The sequence below is a fragment of the Balaenoptera physalus genome (assembly GCF_965194825.1).
Source record: "Balaenoptera physalus genome assembly, chromosome: 20".
Taxonomy (NCBI): Eukaryota; Metazoa; Chordata; class Mammalia; order Artiodactyla; family Balaenopteridae; genus Balaenoptera; species Balaenoptera physalus.
This window is the reverse complement of record NC_138901.1, coordinates 56,504,632-56,531,749: the sequence shown is the minus strand read 5'-3', so window position 1 is coordinate 56,531,749 and position 27,118 is coordinate 56,504,632. Positions and strand designations below refer to the sequence as shown.

The following is a 27,118-nucleotide window of genomic DNA, read 5'->3' as shown; positions in this document are numbered from 1 at the left end:
CTGTAGGCAGCCCCAGGTGTGGAAACAGAGTGGGGACCCTGATAGGAAGTCAGTAAGACGCCATGCCCCAGCAGCCCGCGCTCCCTCACCCCAGGGACCGCGGCTATTATGAACATGGAAACGGAGGCCGCCGGGGCAGAGGCAAGGGCAGGCCAACTGGCTAAGGATCAGGGAAATGGCCTCGGTCTCCACCAGCTGGGGGGTGGGACACAAGCCCTGGGACCTCGCAGCCAGTTAACTCCACTCCCCACCCCAGCGGGAGGTTCCCGAACTTGGGAAGACGGCGGTGGTGCGGAGAGGCAAAGGAGACGGCGAGAAAAGGGAAGGGAGGGCAAGAAAGCAAATCTAAGTCCCAACCTCTGTCTCACCAGCCGCTCAATGCTGGCCTGGAGCCCAGACTCTCCCACATCCCGGCTCAGATCTCGGGAAGACGGCGAGGGAGGAGGGCGGCGAGGAGGGTGGGCGGAGCCTGGCGAGCCAGAGGACGCAGGAGGAGCCTCGCAGCGAGCCTCGCCTCCCGCCCGCCCCTCTCTTCTTCTAATCTCACCATCAATCTCTCACACATATATTTATTTTTTCTCAAATTCCCCTCCCTCCCCCACAACGAACCACCATAATAGGTCTGCTGCACATGCGTATTGCATGCAGGGGGTGGGTTTGTATTTTCAGACCTTTTGCAAAGAAACTACCAGAATTTTCCGCACCACCCACAACCATTCCCCACCCCCACCCCCAAGGAATCACATCTATATATTATGTTATATTATTTCTCTAGACTTGCCAGAAGGGGGAGGGAGAAGAAATGAGGTTTTGGCTTCCTGCTCCCTTCCCCCATCAGCACGAGTGCTATTATTTTAAACGTTTAACAATGTACGGAGACTGGAGAGGGGGGAAGGGATAAAATTGGTCTTGGGTAAGAATGTAAAACAAAATGGTGAGAATCAAAGCCGTCAGAATGAAAAACAATAGAAACCTCTAACACGTATAAATTCATCTTCTAGAGGAGGACGAGAGAGGGCAGCCTGAACATATTGCCTCAGAGGAGGGTTATTTTGCCCACACTTAGGTAGACAGAAATAATGGGCAGACTAAAAATATTTTCCTAAAGTTTTACCTCAAAAAGTCATCTGAGAGGGTGTATCTGGGTCACTCGTTTGACTTAGAGGGCTGAAAGGGAGATAAAATTGCCCAGGGAGAGAGAGTAGGTGGGTTTTCATTTCAAATATACAATTTAAAAAACATTTCACGATGCTTAGAAAGCAAAGGGAAAAGGGGAGGGAGTATTGACACAAAGACCCATCTCGACCTCAGATTCTTTCATGCCCTCCCCTTCACAGACCCAAATCCGGGATCAAAACCCCCCAAATACCACATTCCAAGTTCGGAATACACATAAGCGAGAGCTGCTAATGCCCTAACTTAACCTGACATCCTTTCTTCCTCTCTTTTTAGCACCTCTGCTGTCTTCCAGGCAATCCCCTACCCACAATTCTTTATTCCTTCTCCCTTCTGCAAAATCAGTGGGCTCTCTGGGATAACTTTTAAAAAACTTTTCCGGTTTTCGGACCAGCCTGGTGGGAGGGGAGGTGGACTTTATCCTGTTTCCATTAGATACACATAGCCCTCCTCCCCCGGCCCAAGAAAGCACCCCACAGTTCCTCAAAGGCTGTCTCAACTAGACAGGAACATTTGCCACTGAAGCCACACAGATCAATATGACAGTTTTACAAAGAGTATGATGTTAGACGTTTTGAAGTTTGGTGCATATGTGCTGCACCGCACCAAGAGGCCTGGGGGTGTGAACACCCGAAAGATGCTTACAGTCTATCCTGAAAAACACTATCTGAACACTCTGGAGGGTGGCCGGAGTGGGACCACTGCTGGGCCCCCCACGCGAGGCAGTGGTCAGGCCCCTCCACCGCGGACGGAACTACCCAGACAGTGCGGGTGACTTGTCATCCCCGGGGAGGGGTGCTGAGTGACGGTCAAGCTGCAGAACAGCTGGGTGGGCAGTTCACGCCCCCCAACGTGGTCAGGGTGTGGGTGGTTTCAGCGGGAGAGTGAGTGACAGTGAATGGCAGCCACGTGAGAGTCACAGCTGGGCAGCTCGGCCACCCCAGACTGACGGGGTCTTGGGGTGGGGGCGCACTTGACACAAAAGAGCCCAGAGCAGAGGAGAGATAAAGGGGGTGGGATTGGGGGCATCTGGTTTTCCAGACACTCTCCTCTCTCCTCCCTGTCCCCAATTTTCAATGACTGCTCTCCGTAGTACGAGCCGGAGAGAGGGGGCAGGAGCCAGTCTCATTCCAGGAAGTGGTCCGCGTGGAGTGTGGCCACCACCTGCCCCTAGTCGTCAGCCGCCCGCAAACATTCACCCGACCCCTCCCCCACGTGCCACCGCACGCTCCAGAGTTGGCGGGCACCGAAGTCCCCGCAGGTGGGGGGGGGGGTCCGATGGCCACCCGCCCCCCCCCCGGCCTTCCCAACTCCTGACGAAGGGGTGAGGGCCGCGGTCCGCTCCTCGCAGGCAAACCCCACTTCGCCTCGGTCCAACCCCACCGGGGCCGAAGCCCCAGGGGCGCCCGCTCGGCCGCCCCTCCCCCACGCGCCCCTCCCCCACGCCGCCGTCCGGCCGCCAGGGTCTCCGCGGTCCCTCGCGCGGCCAGGGAGGGGGCCCTGGCTTCGCCTCGGCCGTTTCCTGCCTACCCCCTCCCCGCCGAGGGTAAAAAAAAAAATCTCCTCCTCCTCCTCCCCCGAAAGCCGCGACCGAGTGGCCCGGTCCGCGCATGCAGCTCGCGCCCAGCGCTCTCCAACCCGGGCGGCGGCGGCGGCGGCGGCGGCGGCGGCGGGGGAGGGGTGCGGCGGGGGAGGGGAGGAGGCCTGGCCCGGCGGCCGCCGCCGCCGCCCGCCCGGACCGCCCGGACCGCCGCGGGGCGACGGGCCCGAGACGGCGCCCCGCGCCCCGGATTCGCCTCGGCTCGGCCGCGCGGTGGGTGCCTCGCCCCCGCCCGGGCCTCGCGCGCCCGCGGCTCCGGCTCGGTCTGGGGCGGGGGGGGCGGAGGGGGGAGTCGGCGGCCGCTTACCTGGCGGCGGGGGCGGCGGCGGCGGCGGCGGGGGCAGCGGCGGCGGCGGCGGCGGCGGGAAGAGGTGGCAGCCGGGGGGGCTGTGGCGGTCGCGGCCCCGGTCGTGGCCCGGCCCGCGCCCGAGTACTCCCTCGTCGTCGTCCTCCTCGTAGTCCTCGTCGGCCGCCTCCACCTCCTCCTCCTCCTCGTCGCCCTCTTCTTCCTCCTCTTCTTCCTCCTCCGACACCACCATCTCCTCCTCCTCCTCCTCCTCGTCCCTCAGAGGGGAAGCCATCCTGTGGCTCTGGCCCCCCCACCACCCCCCCACCCACCGCCCGCCCGCCTCCCCCACCGCTACCACCACCACCTCCTCCTCCTCCTCCTCCTCCTCCTCCTCCTCCTCGGCGGCGGCGTCCTCCTCCTCCTCACCGCCTCCCCCAGCCCCCAAAACCCCCGGGCCACCCCCCTCCGAAACCCCCCCTCGGGGCCGCCGTCTGACGAGGGGGGCCAAACCACCCCCAAAAATTTTCTTGGGGAGAATTGAGGACTTTTTTTTTCTTCTCTCCTTCCTCCCGAGAGAACAAGAGAAGGGGATTAAAAAAATATATATATATATAAAAGTTTTCGACTTCTCTCTACCCCCCTCTCCGTTGCTTTAAATATATTTAAATTCTGAGGGGGGCGCTCAGAAATATTTCTCAGAGCTGAGGCACTAAGATGGCCGCCTGGAAATTATTTTTAAAACAACCCCCCCTGCAGCACCGCCACCCCCTCCGTGAAGAAAGGGAGAGGGGGGAAAAAATCCCCTTTTAAAACAAAATGGCTGGCTTAATATTTCATTTTTCACCCCCCCCATTCTCCTCCCTGTTATACCCCCATCTCATAGCCTCTACCCAGAAACCCACAAATTTCTCCCTTTTTTATAACTGATTAGTGCACAGATTAATAGAGATATTTTCCTTGTGTACTGAGTGTGTGTGTGTGAGTGAGTGTGTGTGCGCGTTGGGGGGGGGCATGAAGGATTTCTGCATAAAACAAAAATGGCTGCTGTGACTAACTCCCCCCTTATAAAAAAATATTTGAGGGGGGGCATTAATCAGTACTCATGCTCAGTCTGACATCAGCATAAATTGTTAAAGGTTAACTAGTTAGATACTAGTCCAACTAGATTTAAATTTTTTTTTTCTTTACTAGTCTCTTCCTCCCCACCTCCCTTCTCTTAAAGAAAAGCTTTTTTTTTTTTTTTTTTCTGAATACTTCAGAAGGGAGTGGTTTGATGTGAAGGTTTTTTTTTTCCCCTTCAGGCATTGAAAAGGAAAAAGATGAAATATATGTTTATATGTAACTCTCTTTCTACATACCTCATTGAAGTCAAAACGCATTTAATTGTGTATGTTTTAAGTGAGAAGGGGTACTGGAATTTTTTTTTCTTTCTTTAAAGAAGTGATAGAAATCCTAGTGACTTTTGGGGGAGAGATATGAATAGATACGATGATTGAGTTTTTTTCAAAGGAGTCCATGTTTGATTCTCCCCTTTGCCCAGCCTTTTCAGTGATTTATAATTGTAAATTTTATCCTCACTCTTTTCTCCTTTACCTCGCCTTCCCCTCCCCCAATTACTTGAATATAAAATTCATCTGATGTGGGAAATTAAATTAGGGGGTAAATAGAACAGATTTTTAGAATAAAGGGGAAAGAGTTAAGTCTGAAGATTGTGAAATTATTTTCTCTTTTAAGTCTGAAGATTGTGAAATTATTTTCTCTTTTCTCCTGTTTCAGTATATTTCCCTTCCTCCATGATCTCCAACACTGATAGAGTGGAAGAAACTGAGGTACCATGAAAAAGAGAAGTAACTGGGACTGAGAAAAAGAAAGAGGTAGGGGGTTAACAGTCACATTTTCATCTGACTTTCTGACCCATGGTTTCCCACTGTACCCCAATGTTTATCTTTAAAGTGGTATCAGGAATCAGATGGAAGGTTGAAAAGGAGTCCACAAGTAGTTTTCTCATCCAGAGATTTGGTCAGAGAAGTCATAAAATAAAACTTGCCAGTTCAGCAATGCTAGCAAAGGAAGAAGGGCAAATAGCTCAGTTCAACCCTATTTCGTTCTTGTCACCCTTTTCTTACTACAGTTTCCTCCCATTCTTTTGATCTCACTTTGACCTTTTCCTTGCTTCCCATCCCATGCCTGTGGAATCATTTCTCTCCTGGGTTATTTCTCTGTCTCTTGAGTATAGCTGCCAGCCACCCAGCAGCCCCTGCAGGGTTTGGGAGTACCTTAAGAAGGAGGGGTAGGTAGGCAGCAACCAGAAAGTAATAGTGACAGGGCATATTTTTGCTTACAAGGTTTAAATATTCTTTATTGATGTGCCACCCCCCAATCCCAGCTAATGCTCTTTATTGAACATTGATTTCCATCTTTTTCTTAACCTGGACTTTGGAGTTCTCTTGTTTCTGCTCCCATATCATTCCGGTACTGAGTGTAACTCCTATTCCTCTTCCATTTGATTTTGTTATGTCCTCTTTCTCGGTCCCTGTGTACTAGTTCATCTGGGTATCCCACTCTTTCTGTACATGGGCTTCTGTGTATGTGTGTCTTTGTTTTTTACCGAGACTGTCCTTTCTCATCCCTTGACTCTCAGGCTCTGTCACCTCTAAGTGACTTTCCATCTCTGTCTTCTTTCTGTTTACTTCTGTCTTCCAGGCTCTGAGTGCGTGTGCCTCTTCCTCATGTGTGCCTGACTCCCCCTCTTTCTGGCCTCTCTGTGTGTGTCTGGGAAGAGTGTCCCCACGTGCATGTGGGCAGCCCTGCGCATCATGCTGCGCCCTCTCCCTCTGTGCTGAGCGCCTCTGCCTGCCTGCCTGCCACATGTGCCATGAGCTGCAGGTGTGGGGGGCGAAAGGTGGCTGTGTGCATCCCTGTACAAACATTCATCATTCTCTCGAGTGCGCTTTGCATGTGGATCTGTTAGTTTGCCTGATCCTCCCTCTTGTCCATCTCCCCCTCTGCCTGCCTGCATCTCCTGTTCTCTTTTCTCTCCCTACTGATCTCTTGATTTTTCTTCTTCTATCCTTGTTTCCGCCTGCCTCTCTACCTGCTTGCTCCTATTATGGTGTCTGCCTGCCTGCCTGCCTGCCTGTCTGCTCCTCCCTGACTGGCTGGCAGCCTCTTTCTCTCTCTGGTTGTCTGTCTGCTTCTCTGGCTGTTTGCCCACCACTCTCTCTCTAGCCATCTGTCTCCCCGCCTGCCTGACTCTATCACTTTTTTAGTCTCCGTCTCTTGGTTTGTCTACCTTCCAGTCCCTACCATGGTTCCCTGTCTTGGTTTGCCTCTTATCTTGCCTTCTACTTGTTCCTTCTCTTCTTTGTGTCTATTTAGTTCATGCTTTTTCCTGGCCTCCCTTTATGTGTGTCTTCTTGCCTGTCTACTCTACTTGCTTGCTGCTGTCCTACTGTTTAAAGCTTGTATCTTTTTAGTGTGTCTGCTTATCAGCATTTTCTCCCTTGGCTTCCCCTATTCCAGCATCCCATCAATGCTGATAGTCTCGCTACCACAGACCTGTCAGTGACCCCCTTGCCCCAAAGTCTTACCTGCCTTCTTGCCATATCCCCTACCCTGCCTTCTCTCACTGCTTGCCTCTGTTTCAGTTCTTTCTTTTTCTTTTTATCTTTATGGCCCCTCACACAGTCTGCCTGCCTCAATCTTTTTGCCATTTTCCCAGTCTCTCCTTGTCTTTCTGCTTTTTTGCCATTTTCCCAGTCTCTCCTTGTCTTTCTGCTTTTTTGCTATCTGTCTGCCTGGCTGGCTCTTGCTGTCCACATCGCTGCTTGCTTTTTTTCTCCTCCTTTTTCTATCAGCTTTTACATAGATAGTGCATACACATGGTACAAAATTTTTAAAGTACTAAAAGTATCCTGTATGAGAGCAAGCCTCCCTCCTAGCCCCCACTTCCTCTCCTCTGAGGTAGTCACTACACATTTCTTGGATCTTGTTCGAGAGAAGAGTCTACACATATATGTCTGATTGCTTTTTGCTGCACTCCTTCCAAATTCTCTCCCAGTTTTGCTGGATGCTTCTTCCTCTGTCAGTCTGTCAGTCCTCCTTCCTATTTCACTGGGCTTGCCATTTCTTGCTTCTTGTTTTTTTGATTCTGTTTTATGGTACTTGTCTTTTTGATTGACTGCTTGCTAGTTACACGCTTTTACTACCAGGACCTGAGGTGTGCTTAGGAAGGGCGTGCTCTCTCCTAATATCCTGTTCTGCTCTGCGTCTGGAGTTGTCCTGATGACCACACGCCATTGCTGGTCTCTTCATCACTGAACTATGTATTAATTGAGAAAAACCATGAAAGCACTGGTAGTACTGAAAAATACCTTGTAAATATAGGAACAATTAATAAGTACAGATGGTTTGTAAGCTGAGCTTACATGCCCATGGAGTAGATAGGGGCCCACTCTGCTTTTCCCAGTTTATATGAATTCTTTAAAGGAATATGAATCTAGATCCTTTTAGGTTCAGCAGTACTCTTAGGCTGTTGACCTAGGCCTGTCCAAGAAGTTTGTCTTCCTCCTAGTCTAAAAAACTCTGCTTCTTACTAAAACTTTCTCCCTTTTTCATCCTTCCTTCTGGCTCCTATCACATGCCACCTTAGAGATGTTATGACTCCTTGGGGGAAGCACAGACAACACCCTCTATCCAGGTGTCTTCAGAAAGATGATGATAAAACTTCTACACACAATGCACTGTTCTTTCATTTTTGCTTTTTCACTGCCTGTATTCCTGAATTTAACTGTTTCAGCCTCTATCTCTGTCTCTCTCCTCTTTTTCCCTCTCTTCCTCTCTCACTTCTCTTTTCTTCGTTCTGTCTTTCCTCTTAACTGTCTGTCTTGGGCTCCATTCTAGCCTCTCTTTCTGATTGGCCACCTTCCCTCTCTTCTGTCTGATTGGCCTGTATCCCTCCATCACCCCATCTGTCTGCTGGATTCTCCCTGCCTGCCTGCAATAATGTATGTGATAGCACTTTATAAATTATAATGCACTGTGTAGTATAAAACACTATTATCACTTTGTCTTCTTTCTTTGTTTATTGTTTTCTTTCTCTGTCTGCTTTTCTTCTCTCTCTCTCCCCCTTTCTGTTTGTCTGTCTGCGTCCCTCTTGGTGATCTTGCCTGTCTCTCTGTCTCTCTGTCATTAATTCTCCTTTCTCTCCTTGCCAGCTTGTCTGGGTTTTTTTGCCTTGCTTCTTCTCTGTGTGCTCAGTTCTTGTGTCTCTCCTTCTGTGTTTCCAGGTTCCTCTCTGTTTCTTTTAGCTGTCTATTCTGTCTGTCCTGAGGCCTTTTATATGTGCCTGTGTGTCTTGCTCTCTCTAGCTGCCTGTGTCCCTGCCTGTCAGTTCCAAAGTGGGCACCACTCTGCTTTTTTCTATCTTTCTGTACTTCAAAAAATAAAAATAAAATAAAAAATTAAAATACCGTATAACTATTTGGAAGGAGAGAATTTTTTTGTTTTTAATGAGAAGACCATTAAGAAAGTGAGAACAGGAACTCAGGAATACAGCTGTCAAATGCAAACCAGAAATTAGATGCCAACCCCTGCTGCTGCAAAAAAAAAAAAAAGAACAAGAAAAAAATTGTAAGGGACTCTCAAGCCAATAATAAGATTATTTATTTAAAAAAAAAGCTAGAAACATCCAAAGCTATAGTTTCTAACCTTTTTTTTGGATCATAGAAAGTTATAAACCCCTTCCTCCAGAAAAACAGTATCTACACAAAATACCACATATGTTATCCTGAAACCTATGGAGCCCAGGTTAAAACCCTGATGTAGGGAACCAGTGAGAATGATTGATAGAGCACAGGCATGAACTCATGCAACAAGATCAAAGGACTGAAAAAGCACTTTGCAGTCTGTGATTTTCTACCGAAGGAGATGTTAAAGAGATTCCTAGTTATCTTTTGAAATACAGAAGTTAGTGGTAATAATGAAAAGCATGTAAATGCTGAGGATTTTCGAGGCTTAATCATGGAATTTTAGAGATAGAAGGTCATCTAAACCAGTGTTTAGATGGCTAAGTAAGGTTGCCACCTGTCCTTTCCTGGGGAGCTCTGTCCTTTGTTCTGAGATTATATATTTCTCATATATTTTTATATAAAATGTGTAATATGCTATATTTATATGAAACAAATATGTAATATATATGTATATATATGCTAATGTATTTAGCAGTATATTATGTTTATTTAAAATGTTCTAAAAATGAGGTAGATCTGTGTTAGAAGGATGTCCATGATAGATTTTATAGGGAGAGAGAAGGAGAAAGAAAATGAGTTTTTATACTTCTGTACAACTTGAAAAGTTGTTGTACAGGTACTTGTTTTATAGTTACAAAATAATATTTTTAATATCTTTCTGTTAAGTAATGGTGATGGGTATATAGGTTTGGTTTTGTTCTTAATGTCATTAATTAGCGCAATAAAAAGTCAGGAACTCCATGTTGATCACTAACTTTTTTTTTTTTAATGTTTTACTGGTCACTGTAATCTAAAAGTCTGGGATCTACTGCTTTAATCTAACCTCTTCTAGATTTCATGAAGTGAGAAACCTCAGTCCTTCACGTATCATAGTCATGACTTGCCATATTTACATGCCACCTATACTATTATATGCATACTATTTTCCTTTTTCAATTCACTTTAACTTAAACAAATGTCCTTTAAAAAGCAAATTTTATATAACTAAGAAATAATATCCATAAATCCTTGATTTGATAAGGTAATTATAATTTTCCTGATTTATTTTAAAATACAAATAATTATTAAAAGTCAATAAAAATAAAAGCATCTTGCATGCTACCAGTGGTATAGGTACCATAATTTAGGAAACATCACTTTAATCTAATTTTGTAGGTACAGAAACTGGGGCCCAGATGTTGAAAGGATTGCCTAAGATCAAGTTTGTTGTTAGGGACAGAACCAGAATTTGAACCTGTATCTTCCAATTTCTAGTCTGCTGTTCTTTGTTCTATATACTAAATGACTTATAAGTCAATGGATGTCCTAGGGTTTTAAAGGAACTAATACGTAAAATTGATGGTCACATGTATAACTTATTTATAACAGCTATACTACAGAACTGGCAATGGTCAACTTAATTTATCTAGTACATTATTAAACTTACATGTTTTCTGATACAGAGTTCCACCTCTTATCTACCCTACAGAAATAGTCATCACACTCGTGCATGAGGTGACACATACAAAGATGTTCATTACAACGTTGTTTGTAATAGCAAAAAATTGGAAACACTCTAAATTTCCAACAGTAATGAATAACTAAATAAACTATACAGCAGTCAAGAAAAATGAGTTACATCTACATAGTAAGATTCTTTACTATATTGTTGAATGGAAAAAGGCATGCTGCAAAACAGTATATACATTATGATATCATTTATGTTCAGAGAAACTAAAAACAATACTATGTTTCTACAGATACATTTATATGTATATAAATTTCTTTTAAAAATTCTGGACATATACATACCAAATTGGTCACAGTGGTTACTTTTGGGAAATAATAGTCAAGGGGGATATTTAGCTTTATTGATAATTTTGAATTTTTACAGTATTTACTTGTGTAAACAAATTTATGTAGCCTCATGATTACATTAACAAATGAAGCCAAATGGGACAAAAAGTAGTGTGATTTCTCTAAAGAAATCATGCCTCACTAATTTCTCGTTCTTTGAGGAGAAAAGTATGGAAGCAAAGTATAATCAATGTGTGTAATGTAGTTAGACTTTAGAGGACATTAGTGAGGTTCTGATTTAAAAACTAATTAAAATATGAAGGGAAGAAAGGAAAGTTATAGAAGAGCATGTATAATATGGTACCATTGATGAAAGGGAAAAAAAATGTGAATTTCCATAGAATATTCCTGGAAGAATACACAAGAAACTGTAGTCATTACCACTGGGAAGGGAAACATATTTTTTCATTGTTTTTCATTGTGCATCTTTTAAAGCAACTTGAAAATTTTTTAGTGACCAAGGGATTAGTTAGGTGGAGGGAGGAGAGACATTTGAGATCAGAAATAAACACACAAAAAAGTTAATTAAGGATATGTGGTAGTGATGATTGCTTTGGGCTGTAAAAATCAGAGTTCAGAGAAGAGAGCTCTTAGGGAGGGGAGGGGAGGGGGACTGAAGGACTTTCATATGTAGTTGTACTTGAAGTAGGCCCCAAAACATAACTAAGACCTATATAGCAGAGAGGAGGAAGAAGGGCAGTTTAGGTTGAGTAAGAAACTATTCAGCAAGTAGTATGTGGACCTCATACAGCTGGAGTGGTAAGTTCATGACAGAAAGGAGGTTTTTTTGTTTTGTTTGTTTTTATAAATTTATTTTATATTTGGCTGCGTTGGGTCTTCGTTACTGCGCACAGGCTAGTTGCAGCGAGCAGGGGTACTCTTTGTTGCAGTGCGCGGGCTTCTCATTGCAGTGGCTTCTCTTGTTGCAGAGCATGGGCTCTAGGCGCACGGGCTCAGTAGTTGTGGCTCGTGGGCTCTAGGGCACGCAGGCTCAGTAGTTGTGGCACACGGGCTTAGTTGCTCCACGGCACGTGGGATCTTCCTGGACCAGGGCTCGAACCCGTGTACCCTGCATTGGCAAGCAGATTCTGAACCCCTGCGCCACCAGGGAAGCCCAGAAAGGAGGTTTTTAATTTAAAAAATTATATCTATTATTGAGAACTATTTCACAGGTCCAAAAGAGTATGTATAACATACATCAACCACAAAGAATATTAAAATGAACACATGTATTCAGTATCAGTTTAATAAATATAACATTAGTAACATCTTTGAAGCCTCGTAATGGTCTTCCATATTTCACATTCCTCTCCTGCCCCCTGCCCTACCAGTATCCTGAATCTTGTGTTATCATTCACTTGTTTTTTCTTTGTGATTAGTTCCCTTCCCACCTGTAACTTTTTTTTCTTTTTAATTTAAGTACAGTTGATTTACAATGTTTCAGGTGTACAGCAAAGTGATTCAGTTATATACTTATATATATATTCTTTTTCAGATTCTTTTCCGTTATAGGTTATTACAAGATACTGAATATAGTTCCCTATGTTATACAGTAGGTCCTTGTTGTTTATCTATTTTATATATAGTAGTGTGTATCTGTTAATCCCAAACTCCTAATTTATCCCTCCCCCCCACCTGTAACTTCTTAATTTTGAAAAACTTCAAGCCTACAGAAAAGTTGAAGAAGTACAGTGAATACCCATATACTCTTCACCTGGATTTACTGATTGTTGACCTTTTGCCACTGACAGAATGACATGAGCAAATTCTTATGATCTAATGTTAATTGCATAAAACAATATAAAGCCATATATGTAGTATAATCACAACCATGTAGGAAAATACTAGAAGGAAGTGGTTAAAATGTTAATACTGGTTTCTGCTGAGTGATAGGAATAAGAGTGATTTTTGTTTTGCATCTTTATGCTTCTCTACCTGGAACTTTCTGTAAGTAACACATATTCTGTAATGAAAATTTAAAAATCTTTTCAAGTTTAAAAAAATAATCTTAAAAATATATGGAGAGAGAGAGAACAGGAGATAGTATCTAACATTTGTTCATCAAGTTTGGTAGTCCCAAAAAGTTTAAAACACAGTAATATGGAAAATAAACATAGGTACAGACCTCATATCTGAAGGAATCTAATTCTTTTTCTGCAAGGTTGTTTCTCATCTTGTGTGAAAAGCCCCTATTTCTTTAAGGCTCCAGCAGTCCGGCTGTTTACCCCTCCACTTCTCTCCTTGGCTGTCATCTGCTTTCCTCCTGATCATTCCCCTCATTCGTTGAAGACTGACGCTTGGCTCAGTCCTGCCCTCGATGCTGTAACCAGAGACCTTTCTCACCATTCCACTTCTCTCTCCCACCTCTAGGAAATAGTAAATTCTTACCTCTTCTGAAATATTAAATTCAAGCCTCCTACTTTGGCTACAGCTTTCTATCCTTCCAGCTCTCTCATTTATTCACTATTCTTGGACCCATGAGACCCTGTAATCCCTTAATTCTTCCATTTTCTCCTAATCAGCTCTACCATGTTCTCCCCTCCTTCCCTGTCCAACTTAGATTCCATGGTCTGTCATTTCAGCCACTCTGCTGCCTGCGTCTCAGCACCCTCTTTATTTACCTCTTGCAAACCCCCAACCTTGGATCACTTCGGCTGTCTGTTTACACTCAGGAGCACTTTGCATGACCACATGGTGTCAGGAACACCATGACCACTCCAGATTAGTGTCCCTGCTCAGAAATCCTTTTTCCTAGTCAGCTTCCTTTCAGTTCTCCATGGTGACTTTTTCAAACCTTCCTCAAATTCCTCAAACCTCCTCCACCTTATGCTTCAGTAGAACATCTTATCGTCTCCCTCTAGGAGACAGATCATCAGATGAGAACTCCCTTGAAATACTGACACTAAGACTACATTTTTAACTGTATTCATATTTGTCCTTTCCTCCCTTCTATCCTGTCCGAAGCTAATACCTACACTTGGGCTCTGGCTCCCAGCCTTGCCACCTTCTCAGGGTGTAATGGTTAACAGTGATCCCCTAACTCTCCTTTATCTCCCATCCTACTTGCTGCTTCACAACCACATTTAAATGTACTCAAATCTCCCAACTTTAAAAGAGACACTCTGGACCTGTAAGCTGCCACCCTACCTCGCTGTGCCCACTCACAGCCACGCTTCTTGAAAGAATTGTTTACACTCAGTCTGCTTTACTTGCCTACTCATTTTCCAACCCTCTGCCCAGCCTCTCTGCAGAAACTGCTTTCACAAGATGACCAACAACCTGGTTACTGAATTAAGAGGAAATTTCTGAGTTCTTAACTTGAACACCCCCTTCCTGAAATAGTCTTTGTGATCTGTGTGAGTCTATGATCTCACATCTGCTCATACTTACTTCTGTTGCTGCCTTTTAGCTAAATCCTTTCCTTTGCTATTCATTGAGTAAAGGGGATACCTTAAGAAGAAAAGGAAGGGATTTCCCTGGCGGTCCAGTGGTTAAGACTCTGTGCTCCCGATGCAGGGGTTAGGGTCTGGTCAGTGTGACCAAAAAAAAAAAGAAGAAGAAAAGGAAGATTTAGCCCCAAATTGTTATCTTTGTCTTTTTCCAGTTTTGGGCCAGGCTGCGACGCATGCAGGATCTTAGTTCCCCAACCAGGGATCGAACCTGCGCCCTCGGCAGTGAAAGCAGAGTCCCAACCACTGGACCGCCAGGGAATTCCCTCCCAGTTTCTTTTAGACCTGCTTTGATTGACCACTATGATGGAAACAATATAACAGTCCTATACAAAATGGCAAAAGCCAAACATTTTTTTTCCCCTTTGACATTGCCTTTTAACAATTTCTTAATAGGTTTTCACTGACTGGCCAGCCAGAATACCTTGCTTTCCACCTACTGTTAAGCCCTGGTTATTTCAGCAGAACTGCCCTGACACCTTTCCTGGCAAACCCCAAGCTGTCATCCTCCTGCCCCTTTGCTTGCTCGTGGGCCTTTTCCCCACCTAGCTCTCTGGATTGGGAGAGTTAATTTCAGACTAAATTGGATATGATTAGTAAATTAAAATTGACTGATTTTTTTAAAAGGGTGCTATATTCCCAAACTATATAACTCCTAAAATGTATTCCAGAGCCAAGTAATGAAGTTATTCACTGCCTCCATCAGAGGAAGAGTTTGAGCTCTGGATTCAGGTAGCACCTGAAATCCAAGTTCTGCCACTTACTAACAGTAACCCTGGGCAAGCAACTTATCCCTCAAGTCTCAGCTCCCTTATCTGTCAAACAGGGATATTAATGCCTACCTCACATGGTTGTAGTGAAGATTTTGAGCTAACTTACATAAAGCACTGGCTATAAGGCGCTTGATAGTTGGTAGCTAGTGTTCTAAACAGTCACATTTACTATTAGCCATTTCTCACTTCAGAGAGATTCACTTAAGATGCTTGTAAGGTGAGAGGATTGACAACCTGGGTTATGAATAACACCTTAAGCTGAAGGAGCAAAGGGCTGACTTTAGTTATTCTTGTTCCCAATAGTTGCCCCATTTCCTTGCTTTCCCCTGCTTTATTTAAATAAGCTCAACTCTGGTATGATATGAAACAAACCACATTTTACTATACTCACTTCTCCCAATAGAGGCACAAACACTGTTGTTAGGTTAGAAACCAAATGTTAGTCACAGATACGGTCTACTAATTTCCTAATCATGACAGATGTTCTCTGGATGCTGAATAGTGTGGAATCTCAGGAAATCCCAAGGGAAGCATTCATTACTAAATAAAGAATGGCTAACACAAGGAAAGGAAAGAAAACTAAAAATTTCGAGTGCCTGTCCCAAGGACCTTTTGTACTGCTGGGCATTTCCCCATACCTTATATTTAATCTTCTCAACAACAATGTAAGGTAACTTCTTTTTAAGTGACCATGTCCTGGTTTATGCCTGTTGTCCTCAGTGAATCCTTACTTCTATTGTTCATATTTTGTGATTGAAGAAATGGAATCTAAAAGAAGAAAAGTATTCTGTGCATAGTTACAAAGCCAGAAAACTCCTCCCTCTGCAGCTGGATTTCTTCTGTGAAGACCTCATTCATACCTCATCCATCTACTGTCTGACTTCTCTAACACACCACTGTTGTGCTGTTCACTAAATCTGTGGATGCTCAAGTCCTCACCTTACTTGACTATGTGACATTTCACACTGTTTACCATTCCCTCCTCTCAAATACTCTGTCTTTGGCTTCCCTGGCACCATTTTCCAGGGTCTCTCTCACCACTTTGGCTCGTACTTCTGAGTCTCCATCTCCTCCCCTCCCTTAGGTATTGTTCCTCCCAGGCCTTGCATGTAGATCACACTTTATTCTTGAGGTGATCTCATCCTTGACTTTGGTTGACAGTTACTCACTGAGGGTAATTCCCAAACCTTTAACTCTAGCTGAGAGCTCTATTCAGGATCTCGTACCACATATCTGGTAAGATCTGGACATCTGTATTTCCATGTCCTGGAGTTACTTCAGATAGCTAACTAAAAACACATCATCTTCCTTCCCCATGAAACTCTTCTTCCAAGCGTTTCCCTCCTCTGTCAGTGGACTCATCCTCCTCCACCCAGGCCAGAAACTTGGGTGTCATCCTTGACTCCTCCCTCTGCCTCAGACCCCCTCCCGATAAATTATTGAGTTGTGTAATTCTCTCTTAACTTCAGTTTATCTTCTCTGATCTCCACTGCCACTAACTAACCTCATTCCGGCCACCTTCATCTCTTTCCTGGACTGCTGCAATAGCATCAGTCTCCCTGTCTCCACTCTCTCCTCTCTTTTTCTCCCCTCCGATCCATTCTCTCTTGACATTGTAGTCAAGTCACCTTTCAAAAATGCAATTCTGATCGTGACATTCTCCTTATAAAACCCTTAACCTTGAATTGTACACTTTAAAAGGGTGAATTTTACAGTATGTGAACTATATCTCAATTAAAAAAAAAAACTTAACCTGATTTACAAAGTCTCGCAGGACCTGGTCTGGCCTCAATGTCTCTCACTGCCCACCCTCTTCAGGCCTCCCATCTCCTCTTGGCTTTACCGTTCTGCACTTGCTTCTGCGTCTGAGCTCTCCACACACTCTCACTGCCAAACTATGCGCTCCTCATGCTGTTTACTCTTCCTCCTTACCCTCTCTCACTTCTTCACTTGGCTACCTCCTCCTTGTCCTGCCGGTCTCAGCTTGAGATGATGTTCTCCAGAAAGCCTTCCCTGATCTCCCCAGACTGGGTTTAGATATTCCCAAGGCATTTCTCTGAGAAAGTGACATTTAAGCAAAGCCTTTAAGGGGCAGGAGTTGGCCAGGTGATGAGTGGAGGGTGGAGTGTCCCATGCAGAGAAACAGCATGTGAGAAGGCCCTGGCAGAAAGGAGCTTGGGGGAGTGTCAGAAACTGAAAGGCCAACAGGGAGATAAAGAAGGGGCTTGGGCAGGGGGGAAAGGATGGATTGGGTGTTTTGGATTAGCAGATGCAAATTATTATAAATGGAATGGACAAAAGACAAGGTCCTACTGTATAGCACAGGGAACTATATTCAATATCCTGTAATAAATGATAATGGAAAAGAAGATGAAAAAGAATGTGTGTGTATATGTGTATGTATGTGTGTGTGTGTGTATATATATATATACACACACACACATATATAACTGAATCACTTACTGTATAGTAGAAATTAACATAACATTGTCAATCAACTATACTTCAATAAAATAAATTAAAAATAAAAAAAAGAAGAGCCTGGAAGAGGCAAATCATGCAGGACCTTGTGGACAACAGTAAGGGTGTCCTATGTCCTCTTAAGAGGAGTTGGAAGCCTTTGAAGACTTTAAACAGGGGAACTTTAAAAGCTTCCCCTTAAGGACCTACTGTAGAGCACAGGGAGCTCTACTCAGCACTCTGTAATGACCTATATGGGAAAAGAATCTAAAAAAGAGTGGATATATGTCTATGTATAACTGATCCACTTTGCTGTACACCTGAAACTAACACAACATTGTAAATCAACTATACTCCAATTAAAAACAAAAAACAAAAAAGCAAACAAAACTTCCCTTGGCTGCTTTATATAAGTAGAAGCAAGGTGAAAAGAGGCTCACAAACTTCTCTGAATCTCCCACTAACCTGTAAGCTCCTTGAGGGCAGAAATTATGTCTTCTTATTTAGTGTATTCACAGAGTCCAGAATTGTTCCTAATACATAGCAGATGCTCAGTATTAGGTTAATGAATTGAATAAATGGATGGTGGGGTCAGGATTCCAACTTTGGTTTTCAAGAAAGACTCAGCAGTCCCCTCCTACCCGAGACTGATTGGATATTCCTCCTTTTGCCTCCAGTGCATCTGTGGTCAATTGTATTTTCCAGAAATGGCCACAATAACAACTCACATCCAGCATGCTCTTATTACAGTGTGACTTTGACACTCTTCCCACTGAAAAGTGAGGTCTAGTTCCTTCCCCTTGGATTTGAGGTGAGGTTATAAAAGGTGCTTGAGGGTGGGAGGGAGGGAGATGCAAGAGGGAAGAGATATGGGAACATATGTATATGTATAACTGATTCACTTTGTTATAAAGCAGAAACTAACACACCATTGTAAAGCAATTATACTCCAATAAAGATGTTTAAAAAAAAAAAAGCAAGGTGACTAAGTCTAAAAAAAAAAAAAAAGGTGCTTGAGGCTCCTCCTGGTTCTCTTGGGACACTTGCTCTTGGAACCCAGCTACCATGCTATGAGGAAGCCCAAGCTGCCCTGAGAATGGGGTCTTCATGGAGAAGAATCCGTAGACAGCATCAACTTGCCAGCCATTGAGTGAACCATTTTGAAAGTGAATTCTCCAGCTTCTAGTAACCCACCCAGTTGACGCCTTTTGGAATGGAAATGAGCTGTCCCCACTGAACCCTGCCCAAATTACAGACTCATTAGCAAAATAAATGATGGTGGTTGTTTGAAGGCACTTAAGTCTTGGGATGGTTTTGTTAAGCAGCAGTAGGTGACTAGAACAGCAGCCTATGTTTGTCATGCAGGGAGGTGATGCCACTCAGTGGTTAAGTGGGTGGCCTATGACTGTCTTGTTTCAAAGCCCACCTTTGCTGCTTAGTATGACCTTTGGCAAGTTACTTAACCTCTCTGTGCTTCAGTCTCCTTCTTTCTTCAGTGTAAGTAAAAACAGTATTTTAAGTTTGTTATGATGATTAAGTGATTAATGCAGGTAAATGCAGATCTACAGGTGATACAGATCAGTCTTTGTGATTATCTCAGGCCAGTCTCTGATCATTCAACCATCACTGTCTCTTGTAATTCTGTTTCTTTGTCTTTATAGTACTTTTGGTATTTGTGTGTGTGTGTGTATATATATATGTATATGTATTCATATATGTATATGTGTATATACACATACATAATATAGAGCTTTTAGCACTATCTGAAATGATCTTGTCTACATGTTTTTTTATTCCACCAGAGTATAAGTCCCAGTAATGCAGGAACCTTGCCTGTCTCATTCACTGCTGTATCCCCAGTACCTGGAACAGTACCTGGCACAAAGTGCTTATTAATAACTTTTTTTGTTAATGAATGGATGAATAGCACTTTCACACTTCTTGTGGAAGACATCACTAGTTCCTATCCAGTATCCCTTCTCATTCCACAGTAGTGGTCCCTGCTTTTGTTGTGGATGTCAATACAAAATACTGTCCCAGACTCCCTTGCAGCTAAGGGTCATTGTGTAACACATGTCCTATCAATGAGATGTAGTCAAAGTTCTGCTAAGGATGTCTGGGAAAATTTTTTGCTTTGATTTAGGCACTGCCCTTTCATCCTTCCCCTCTTCCTCCTTCCTGCCCACAATACAGACAGGAAGTAGAGCAACCAAAAAGGAGATAATCATAAGACAAAAACAGGAGCAACCTGTGATGTTGATGAACTATCTATCTAGTGGAGTCACTACACCACAAACTCTCTCATTATGTGAGAAAATTTAACCCTTTATAGTTAAGCCCCAGCTCAGCCTTCTGTTACTTGCAGCCAAATACATTCTCACCTGATACACTGTGGTAGAGTAATATCTACTCCTATAGGCTGTTCATTAAGGGCAAGGAAATATTTCCTCCTTACTGTTCTCTAGGAGGACTGGAAGAATTTATCAGCACAAATGTCACTCACTATCCAGATCTCTTCTGCTCTCTTCAAATAGTGAGAGTGGGCAAGTAGCAAGGGACACCACAGTATCTGAATATATTTGACTCCTGAGTTCACGTATTTCAAGTAGTGGGGGTTACATTTACCATTCATTCCTGAAACAACCATGTATTTATTGCCACTCTATGCCAGACATTATATGGCTGTTGGGGATACAGAGATGATTAAGTCAGATGATTGAAACTGGATGCCCAAGTTCCCACTAAACATTAAGCTCCCAAAGGGCGGGAGCTGGGCTGCTCCCAGTAAGAAAGGGACTTAATTCTAGCAGTGTCTCATCCATATTGTTCCTCGTCTCAACCTTCTTGACCCCTGATCCCATTTTAATGGCCTCAGTTCACTTATTCATCCACCAGCTTTTGTGTGTGTGAGTGTTTCCCAGTACTTGGACTGCATATCTATTTGTATTTTGAATGCTTAATCTTTGACTTCCAAGATCATTCAGGTTTCAGATTGTCTGCTTTCTCTACAGCTAAGCCTCCATGCACTCTTGCTGCTCCATCATAAAGTGGCTGTTCTCCCATTATCAACACATCTATGTGGTTTATCTAAACTCAGCTGTGGGGACTGGGTACATTAACCTTATCCTGATGTCATGACTTGGTGTTATGGTCCCAAGTCCAAATGATAGATCCCCTCACTCAGCTCCAAGGTATGTCCAGATCAGAATTTGAGGCAGTAAAATGTTTCAGACTAGTTATAAACTTAGCCCCAAGGCTTAAAGTTTTAGGAATTGCTGCCATGGGAACACAGGTGTATCAGGTTGAAGTAGACCATTGAGGCAGGTGCCAGGAATCCAGGAACCACATCGTATTGTCACCTTTGATATTTTACTTTTGAGGGTCTTTATTATTGTGCTTGTGTGTGTACTATTTCAGGGGCAGGGGTTTAGGCCATTTTGAGACTGATGGAAATTACAGCACCCTTCTCCAAGATAATACACATCTGCACACACACACACACAGTATTTAGAAGTCATTTCTGGAGGCCCAGGTTAAGAACCCAGTTGTGATTTGCCATGAAGGTGGAAACTTTTTCTGTACCATAATTTGGTCCTTTACCATGTACTATTTTCATTTACCTTTTCATGTGTGTATGTTTTAGCCCATTGAGTGAGCAAGCTTCCTGCAAAGAACATAACACCTTTTTATGACCCCCAATTATACGTGCATATAGTGACTGAGCCTTGTGGGAAATATTTGCAAATTGAGTTCTTTGAAGCTGCTATGATTTACTGAGGGCAGGCAACGTTCCTTTCAATATACCACCCACCACCCAACCTCCCTACAAAATGGAAGAGATCATTACCAAAGGGCCTACAGTCATGTTCTATTTACTTCCTAGGTTTTAGGACGAGGCATTATTTACATACTCATGCAAATATCCAGTCTTGGATATTTAGAGAACCAAGGTAGTGCCTAGTAGAAAGCTTTATACAAACAAAACCCTCTAAGAATAAATGAACATACTCTATTATCTTAAAATTTTGTGATCTTTATTCCTTCCATAGTTCTGTGCCTCACCCTGTACATACCTACACCTGTAATCAGACCCCTTACTTGTCCTATCCCGTGAGTTTTATTTCTCAAACTACACTCCTTTCCTGGCATGTGCTTATGGAAAAAATTAAAAATAGGAATAAACCTAATGCTAATACAATAGTGCCCGTGTTGTTTTCCCTTTTTTTCTGATCCTTCCCTCTCACCTGTACGTTTCCACAGGCTACCTTTAATCCTAACCTACCTGTTTAGAACTTGGAAGTGTTTTCCCTCATCCGGGCCCCTTTCCCTTCACTCTGTAGGAGACTACAGCCACCTGGTGGCCATATAGAGAAAAGACAGGTCGATTGCCCCAAAAATCTGGTGAGAGGAAGAACCTCTATGGAGTAATTTTTGGTCTTGGATCTATGGCGAACAAGGAAAGAGAAACCCGTGGATAGAGATGACAGCATAGGATCCAGACATCCTATTTCTTGGTCCCACCTTGCTCCCCCAGGACACAACATCCCATCCACTAGTTACTAGAGGCAGAGGAATTCACTTAACATTTGAGTTCATTCAGTCAGAATTTATTGAGCAGCAACTGTGTGTCCAACACTGGGAATACAGCAGTGAACAAGATGGACACAATCTCTGCCCTCAATGAGCTTACAATCTAGCAGCCAGCCAGCCAGCCAATTACATCCATAATTTTAACATTACTATTGTAATAAGTGCTCTGAAATTTAACAAAGTCCTGACCTGCATCGAGAAATCAGAAAAGTCTCTGTGAGGAAGAAACACGTAGGATTAGCAAGGTGGGAAATGGAAGAGTGTTGTAAGCAGAGAGAACAGCCTGTGTGCCGGCTCTGAGGCAAGAAAACCTTTAGTGAACAGAAAGCCAGTGAACAAAGAGGGGTGATGCAAGGTAGAGGCTGATATATGCAAGGTCTTTGGATTTAGCACTTGATTCCAAAAGCAGCTGGAAGCCACTGAGGAATCTGAAGGAGGAAAGTTAGATGTTTAGGTTTGTTTTTCAGAGCTCACTCTGCTGTGTGTGGAGGACAGAAGAGGAAATGGGAGGACTGGTTAGGAAGTTATCGCAGCAGTCCAGACCAGAGGGGATGATAACAGCTTCGAGAAAAGAAGATGGATTCCAGAGATGTTTAGGAGATAGAATCTACTTGGAGAGTGACTGGGTGTGTGAGGAAAGGGATGTGTTTCTGGCGAGAGGTACTAAAGTAGGAAACCCTGGAAGAGGGATGAGTTTGGGCAGATCCCATAGGCACAGGCCCTGAGGCTGGGGTTACAGCAACAGCATAGCTTTGGTTCTCAAATAGTTTAGGGTTTAAATGAGCAAACAAGATACACATGAAACAACTGCAGGTGGATACAGATGTCTCCACCTCTGTCCATGCCGTTCATAGTCAGCCCCTCAGCACACTCCTCTGCAGCCTACCCAGTGTCTCATAGGGGGCCACCTTCCACGAAGATGCACTAACATCTCCTTGCTTCTTTTTTGCCTGCTACTGTCAAGAAATTCACCTGTGATTCTCATTCCCCTTCCCTCCTTAGGTCATAGGGGACCAAATCTGGCCACTGCCCTCCATGGTTGTTCTCTTTTGAACACCAGGAGTTTTCTGACTTAATTAGCTCCTCTCTTTACATCACCTCTGTCAAGCCCCTTCTTGTAGAGTCACCATCTGGCAAAGTCGACCCTGTCTTCCTCATCTTCCCCTCAGAGGCACAGGCCCATCATGAATATACATGCTGTTGCCTCCTTTTCTCTCCCCCTTCTAAAGTGTCCCAATCCAAGAGCCCTTTCCCACTCTAATTTTCCTGGAATCAGTATATACCCACCTCTTTGCCTCAGAAAAGTCAGAGGAAAGTTTTGCTACGGGATTAACCATGAAGTAGCCTCAATAGCTATTACTCAGCTGACACTTGGCCTTCCCTGTGTCCTCTCTACCACTGTAGAACTCTGCTAAGTCCCTTCCAAAGACAATAACTAAAAAAACAAAACCAAAAAGCACAACACCACGGCTGACTACACAATAGGCCTATAGGTTCCCCTTGTGCAGTGAGCCTGGACATTGAGAAGAACCTAGACTTTGGAATTCGGGAGACCTGGGTTTGCAATCTGGTTACTAAGTAGTGTGCCTTTTGTGCTATTAAATCTTACTAAGCTTCAGAAGATTTATCTGTAAGTAGTGGTAATGGTATCTGTCTTATGGATAGTTGTATTAAATGAGGTGTATAAAGCACATAGCATAATATCTAGCCTGAATTACTTGGTGACCATTCACTTCCTTTGTTCCTCTTGGGTTTCAGCTGCCAAATACTATTCAGAAGAGAGATTAGCCAGTTTTATATGGCCAGTGATAGACATTTCCTATTCCTGTCTTTGTAAATCCCATCTTCCTGCAGCCATCCCATTTCCATCATTGCCAGAAAAGTTCTTCCATCCCTCATCCCTGTGTAGGACTTCTCTTTCTCTTACTATCGAAAAGTTCTGCCTGAGCTCTATCTGACTATCCTCTTCTACATCTCCATGATCTAAGATACTTTATTTTCTTGTATCATTCCTAAAAATTAATTCACTTCTAGCATTCTTCCTAACTTTCTCAGAGTAAATTGTAACTAACCCGAGGAATAGGACCTTTACACTTCAGTAGGGCATGGGAACCTCAGGCCAGCTCCCAGAGTAGAATGGAGGTCTAGGTCCAGGTACCGCCCTCCCCGCCCCATCCCCACCTCTTTTCCTACAGGTCACAGAAACAGCTAAACTCAAAATATGTCTTGAGCCTACATGAGCATACATCTCCCTTTCTATAGCTCTGTGAGGTCATCACTGAAGTACAGCAGTACTGCAGGTGTGTAGAGTGTACTGTCCATATTGACATAATCAAATTCTTCCTCCTCATCCCGGATACCATTCTCTTCCAGGGTATAATCCATGTTCAGGTTCTTCCCTTCATATTTCCATGTGTAGCTGGCAGCATGTGCATTATAGAGGAGATAGCGGTGTAGGATTTCCCACATTGATTCCAGGGCCCCCACCTGGAGAACACGAAAGCACCCCACCCAGAATTGTGGGTTGAACGAGCAAACACACACACACACCCCCCCAAGCAAAGGCCAGGAGCCCAAAGCTGGGATCAGAGTGCCTCCCTTGGCAGAGAGCAGCTTAAGGCACTCCACAGTCCCAGAAACAAAGTTGGAGCTCCAGCATGCAACGAATGGCCCCCAAATCCTACCTGCCTTTATGGCAGCCACTTGTAATAAACAAATAGCCCCTCACCTCATCCCCACAATAGAGCAGACTAATAAGAGAGCCCAGTTGCAATTGCTGTACAAAAACACAGCATGTAAGAGCTTCCGAGGACAACCATCACTAAGGTGCACAAACTGTCACCCTGGGCTTAAGAAAAAGTCTCTTGTACCCTGTGGCCCAGCCACACCTTTAATTCCCAACCCTGGGGACGTAGGTGGTCTTCTTTCCTCGGTTACCCCTAAAAGGAAAGAAAATACAGCTCCCACCGGTTGTGGAGAGCTGCTGGCCTGCAGATCTGCTTGGAGATTTGCTGGGATTCTCGGTTCCCTCTAACCTGCCCCCAGGCACCAGTTCTCACCTCCAGAGTGTGCTCTTGCGACGTGAGCGTGTTAATGATGCGGATATTCCGGGTCTTGGCGGACAGCCGCCCCACCTCGTAACGCGACCCCTGCCACCAAGGCTTCCCGAAATCATTGGCCCAGTCCGAACGGGGCAGCTGAGGCGGCACGTGCAGAAAGCGGCCCCACGGGGTGCGGTATCTCAGGGAACCGGTCAGCGGATCTACGTGCTTGCGGATCTTTTAAGCAGGGTTTGGGGGAGGAGGGTCGGAGCAGTCACTATCTCGGGCTCTGTTTAGCCTCTGCTTTTCCTCTTCATCCCGCTCTCCAGTGCCCCTCCCCCCAACCCCCCAACCCCAGGTTCCAGCAGAACTCACATCTCTGGTGTCTGGATCAAACCAGTGACTGATGTCCTGGCCCGCAACTTCCACGATGGGTTTCAGCAGCAGGTCTCCTGGGAAGGAGCAGCTGCCGTCAGTGCTAGCCATCCAAGAACCAAGCACCCCCCAAACACACCCTCGACGCTGGCCCAAAGTGTGGCCCTTACCCTTGTACTCCTGTGCCAACGGCGTTAGGTCGTACACGTTTCCCAGGTAAGACACCCAGAGGTCTTCCGGCTGGTTATGTTGGGCCACCTCGGCCGGCGTGAAATAGCGGCGCTGAAAATACTCAAAGTCTGGCCCGGCCACTAGGCCCCGGCGTGGCATGGCTCTTGCTCTATCGGTCACCGACTCCTTTAGTTGCTTCCTCGCTTTTCAGCACGCACTCTCTGCTGCATCTTCCCTCTGGTTCGGGAGCTAAGGCGAGCGCGTTTATCCGCTGACATGGAAACCATTGTCCTTTTCCGGCCACCGTCCACTGAGATCAAACGCTGTATGGGCGAGGAGGAGCGTGGGCTGCGCGTGCTCACGGGAAACGTAGTCCGATTCAGGCATTCAAGTAATTTGAGTTGTGTCCTCAGGAGTTCCGCGGGAAAGAGAACACACTCCGTTTTCACTCACAGTGGCCTAGGCTACAGGGAGTATTTAGGACATACTATCTCGCGAGGCAGAAAATCAAGGGAGGGGAGGAGTGTGATTATGAAAAAAGGTATTCTCGCTAAATTCCAGGGTTCCTTAAAGGATGTGTAAGAAACTACAGTTGAAAATTTCTCGCGATATCTTGGTACATCCCGCGAAATAGGCCTCAGTGAGCCGCAGCGCCGAAATAGAAGCTCGCGAGACTTCTGCAGTTGCCGGAGACGAAGAGGAGGAGGAGGAGGAGGAGGAGAGGTGATCTCGCGAAAGAAAGCAGGTCGGGAGCGCTCGCGAGATCTCAGACCACCAGACCCGAAAGGTTCTTAGAAGTTGAAGGGCCTGGAGGAGGCCCGGGAACAAATGGCCGCAGCTGGACCGACCATGCTGCTACGAGAGGAGAATGGCTGTTGCAGCCGGCGTCAAAGCAGCTCCAGCGCAGGGGTTAGCTCGGGTTCTGGGATTGAGGGGCCGTCGGGGAGCAAGATGGGGGGACGGAGGGGGAACTGCAGCTCCCGGCAGCCTCTGGGCTTCGTGTGAGCGCCCCGCGGGCTGTCGGGAGCTGTGGTTCCGCGGGCGGGCAGCAGCCGGGGCGGCGCGGTCTGAGCGCCTGTCCCGCCCCGCGCAGGACTCAGATGGGGAGCGCGAGGACTCACCGGCTACGCGCGCTAGGCAGCAGCTGGAGGCGCTGCTCAACAAGACTATGCGCATTCGCATGACAGATGGACGGACACTGGTCGGTTGCTTTCTCTGCACCGACCGCGACTGCAATGTTATCCTGGGCTCGGCGCAGGAGTTCCTCAAGCCGTCGGGTCAGTGCCCGGGGAACGCACACCCGCCTGGGAATGCGGTGGAGCCTCATGCAAAGCATTTCCCCTTAAGTGCCTGGCTGCACCCCTTATTTTCTGGGACTAGAAGTCGTGGCTCAGAAGGGGCGGGGCCGACGCTGGCCTGCCTTTCTGATGCTCTGACTCTTCTTTCCAGATTCCTTCTCTGCCGGGGAACCCCGTGTGCTGGGCCTGGCCATGGTACCTGGACACCACATCGTTTCTATTGAGGTGCAGAGAGAGAGCCTGGCGGGGCCTCCCTATCTCTGAACACGATCGCGCATGCCTTTCAGACTTCATTAAATCTGTAACCGAC

At 45.3% G+C, this 27,118-nt stretch overlaps 3 protein-coding genes across 23 annotated transcripts in view; 1 reads left to right on the top strand and 2 right to left on the bottom strand.

The window, feature by feature from the left end:
* Positions 1–3,391, bottom strand: part of CHD3 (chromodomain helicase DNA binding protein 3) — a 25,237-nt gene extending 21,846 nt beyond the window's left edge. For 13 of the 18 annotated variants that reach the window (XM_082441811.1, XM_082441829.1, XM_082441822.1 and 10 more), the window contains exon 1: positions 3,084–3,390. In XM_082441811.1, coding sequence (XP_082297937.1) covers positions 3,084–3,357 — 274 coding nt within the window. In that variant the 5' untranslated portion in view covers positions 3,358–3,390. Of the gene's footprint in view, positions 1–3,083 lie in introns of all 18 variants that reach the window. The other 5 variants (XM_082441815.1, XM_082441816.1, XM_082441818.1 and 2 more) reach the window with 1 other exon arrangement.
* On the top strand, positions 2,846–27,118 carry NAA38 (N-alpha-acetyltransferase 38, NatC auxiliary subunit). 3 transcript variants are annotated; one of them, XM_082441856.1, is made up of 5 exons: positions 2,847–2,989; positions 4,842–4,939; positions 26,072–26,419; positions 26,604–26,787; positions 26,960–27,118. In XM_082441856.1, the coding sequence occupies exons 3-5, from the start codon at positions 26,339–26,341 to the stop codon at positions 27,070–27,072; spliced, it is 378 nt and encodes a 125-aa protein (XP_082297982.1). In that variant the 5' UTR covers positions 2,847–2,989; positions 4,842–4,939; positions 26,072–26,338; the 3' UTR covers positions 27,073–27,118. The 3 variants fall into 3 exon arrangements, with proteins under 3 accessions (XP_082297981.1, XP_082297980.1, XP_082297982.1); XM_082441855.1 differs by having other exon boundaries at positions 2,846–2,989; positions 26,145–26,787; XM_082441854.1 differs by having other exon boundaries at positions 2,846–2,989; positions 26,072–26,787.
* On the bottom strand, positions 21,925–26,065 carry CYB5D1 (cytochrome b5 domain containing 1). 2 transcript variants are annotated; one of them, XM_082441852.1, is made up of 4 exons: positions 25,510–26,065; positions 25,340–25,416; positions 24,983–25,201; positions 21,925–24,410 (listed from the first exon to the last, which is right to left on the bottom strand). In XM_082441852.1, the coding sequence occupies exons 1-4, from the start codon at positions 25,667–25,669 to the stop codon at positions 24,180–24,182; spliced, it is 687 nt and encodes a 228-aa protein (XP_082297978.1). In that variant the 5' UTR covers positions 25,670–26,065; the 3' UTR covers positions 21,925–24,179. The 2 variants fall into 2 exon arrangements, with proteins under 2 accessions (XP_082297978.1, XP_082297977.1); XM_082441851.1 differs by having other exon boundaries at positions 25,340–26,065.